At 43.4% G+C, this 2,402-nt stretch overlaps 1 protein-coding gene across 1 annotated transcript in view; it reads left to right on the forward strand.

Moving 5' to 3' along the window:
- LOC107103411 (actin, cytoplasmic-like) overlaps nucleotides 1–2,402 on the forward strand; it is a 28,721-nt gene that overhangs the window by 11,608 nt on the left and 14,711 nt on the right. The window contains exon 5 of the mRNA XM_015403113.1: nucleotides 688–775. Within this exon, the coding sequence (XP_015258599.1) occupies nucleotides 688–775 (88 nt within the window). The remainder of the gene's footprint in view (nucleotides 1–687; nucleotides 776–2,402) is intronic.

Raw genomic sequence — 2,402 nt, forward strand, 5'->3', positions numbered from 1 at the left:
GACCCATCTGCTTCTGCCTGATTTTTGATCATTGTTTGAAGACTTTTCAACTACTTTTTAAGAACTTTGAATTTTTACAAGACTTAACATAAATTTTTAAGTCGTTGGGAGGACATTCCACGACAATTTTGGCGAGCCAGCCAGGAGGAACCTCAGGTGTCGGACGACCTGCAGGCACGAGTTGGAGGCCAGGAACCCCCAAGGGCCCACTATCCACCAACTTACAGGTGAGATACAATTTGTTATAATTTTCTAAATTAGTGGGGAACCAGCCTCCAGCGACTGCTTGTGGGCATCAGGCACCACCAAGCTCTCCTAAAAGAACCTAGTATTCCAAATTTAATAGCATTTTCCAAATTTAATAATACTTACATAAGAATATACAAAAGGCAGACTAAGCTGGAGAGCGGTCCAAAGGTATGTGTGTATGCATGTATGGTATGAATGTATATGTGAATGCATGGTTTGTTAAGTATTGATTAATGTTTGAACTATTCTGTATTTGAACTGTTCTGTGTTAAGTTTTGAACTGAACAATAGACAAAGAGGGACAGACCGGTCAAGGCGCCTGACATAGTCTGTGGAAGCAGGGAAGGTATTAGTGTATGTTCTATATCTGTGTTGAATAAGTATTGGTAGGTTAAGTGATAGCCAGGCTAAGCGATAGCCAGAGTATTTATGACTAAGCGATAGTCATAGAAACAATAGTACCGCTCTACGGGAAACGTTATCCATTTCCAGTTATCTGGGTGGATCTCTGTGGCAGGGAAAACATGTGTGCCACTGCAGGAGACAGTGAGGATAGCCACGCTAAGCGATAGCCCGAGACAATAGTACCGCTCTACAGGGAACGTTGTCCATTTCCAGTTATCTGGGTGGATCCCGACGGCAGGGAAAACATGTGTGCCACTGTAGGAGACAGTGAGGAAAAGTTGCTGTAAGAGTAAGAGGCCTGCAGCGTAAAAAGCGCAAGGAGTGCATTGTAAATACATAATCATTTGTCTTGTGTGTCGTTGTTTGAAGCGTGAAAAAGTTAATTACTAAGGGGGAGTAAGGGGAGAATAATAATAATAACAATAATAATAATAATAATAATATTAACTATAATAATAATAAAACTTTAANAAAATCGCTGGCCTAAAGAGGGCAGCTTTGACCCTTCATGCTGTGATGAAGTGGAGGAAAAATTGAGGGATAAAGATAAAAAACGAGACCGAGTGCATTTGCATAAAAAACAGAAACATGCTGAACAGAGAGGCATCCTGCGATATTTTAAAGTTGAACACCATAAGAGTCCAACAGCTCCCGACTTTACCGATCATAAGCCACCACCTTATCACCCAACCACTGTAGGACAGTATCCAGTATGTGAGAAGCAGGGTAGCAAGGTAAAATTTACAGGACAACTCAAATTAGTGTTAGAGGATGAGGAAGAAGCAGAAAGTGTAACAAGGAGCAAGCAGCAGGGAGAGTGTGGGTATAGCAGTACGGAGGAAGAATCAGACATATCATTAGCTGAAGTAAAGAAAAGACCATGCCATAGCTACTCAGTACCCCCAAGGCGTCGCAGATGAACACCATATCAGAGGATCCCTACATGCCAGTCAACGCCCAGGACCACATTAACATATATGGAAGAGACTGAATCAATGGCAGAATGAATAGACAAGGAGCTGGAGGAACTGAAGAAAGAATTTTCACAAATTATCAGCAGGGAAGAAGAGAAGGAAAAAGAAAAAGCACGAGTGAAATATCTAAGGGATATGAAAGAGAAAATAAAAAAACAAAAAGAGGAGAAGAAGAGACTAGATGAAGAAATAGCGAAGCTGAAGAGAATGGAAGCAGAGCAGCTTATAAGAGAGGCCCAGGCTAACTGCCCAGACCAGCCAGACCCACAAGTTTTGACCCTGGTTGACAAAGCAGGAAGGAATGAGGGGGAAGAGACGAGAAGTGAGGAGGAAGGCTTAATAGAAAGTGATGCAGCAGATTGGGAGGACGTTGGAATGCAGGATGAAGGCCCGGACATACTGTCGTCAAAAAACCCATTTAATGAGGGGCCCAAGGAAAAAAGCAGGCCAGTGGCAAAAGTACAGAAGCCGGTCACAGGTGAATGTGACGTGGATCTGAAAATAGTAAGAAGCGGCACTCACCCAATGCTGACCAGGTTCCAAACACGACGGCAGAAGACAGAGCAAGGTCAAGGTGAGGCTTGTATGGCTCCCTTGCTGTCTAAAGGACCTCATGAAGACAGATATGTGCCATGGTCATTTATGGACATGATAACCCCTGCCGGAAGGCTGACCCCACTGGCAGATGGTGCCGACAGGTGGATAGAGAAGTTGGAAGAAATCACTGGAGGCATCAATCTGGCAGCTGGAGACATCAAGGCACTGCTAATAAAA

The sequence above is a fragment of the Cyprinodon variegatus genome, unplaced genomic scaffold (assembly GCF_000732505.1).
Source record: "Cyprinodon variegatus isolate N-32 unplaced genomic scaffold, C_variegatus-1.0 Scaffold1440, whole genome shotgun sequence".
Classification (NCBI taxonomy): Eukaryota; Metazoa; Chordata; class Actinopteri; order Cyprinodontiformes; family Cyprinodontidae; genus Cyprinodon; species Cyprinodon variegatus.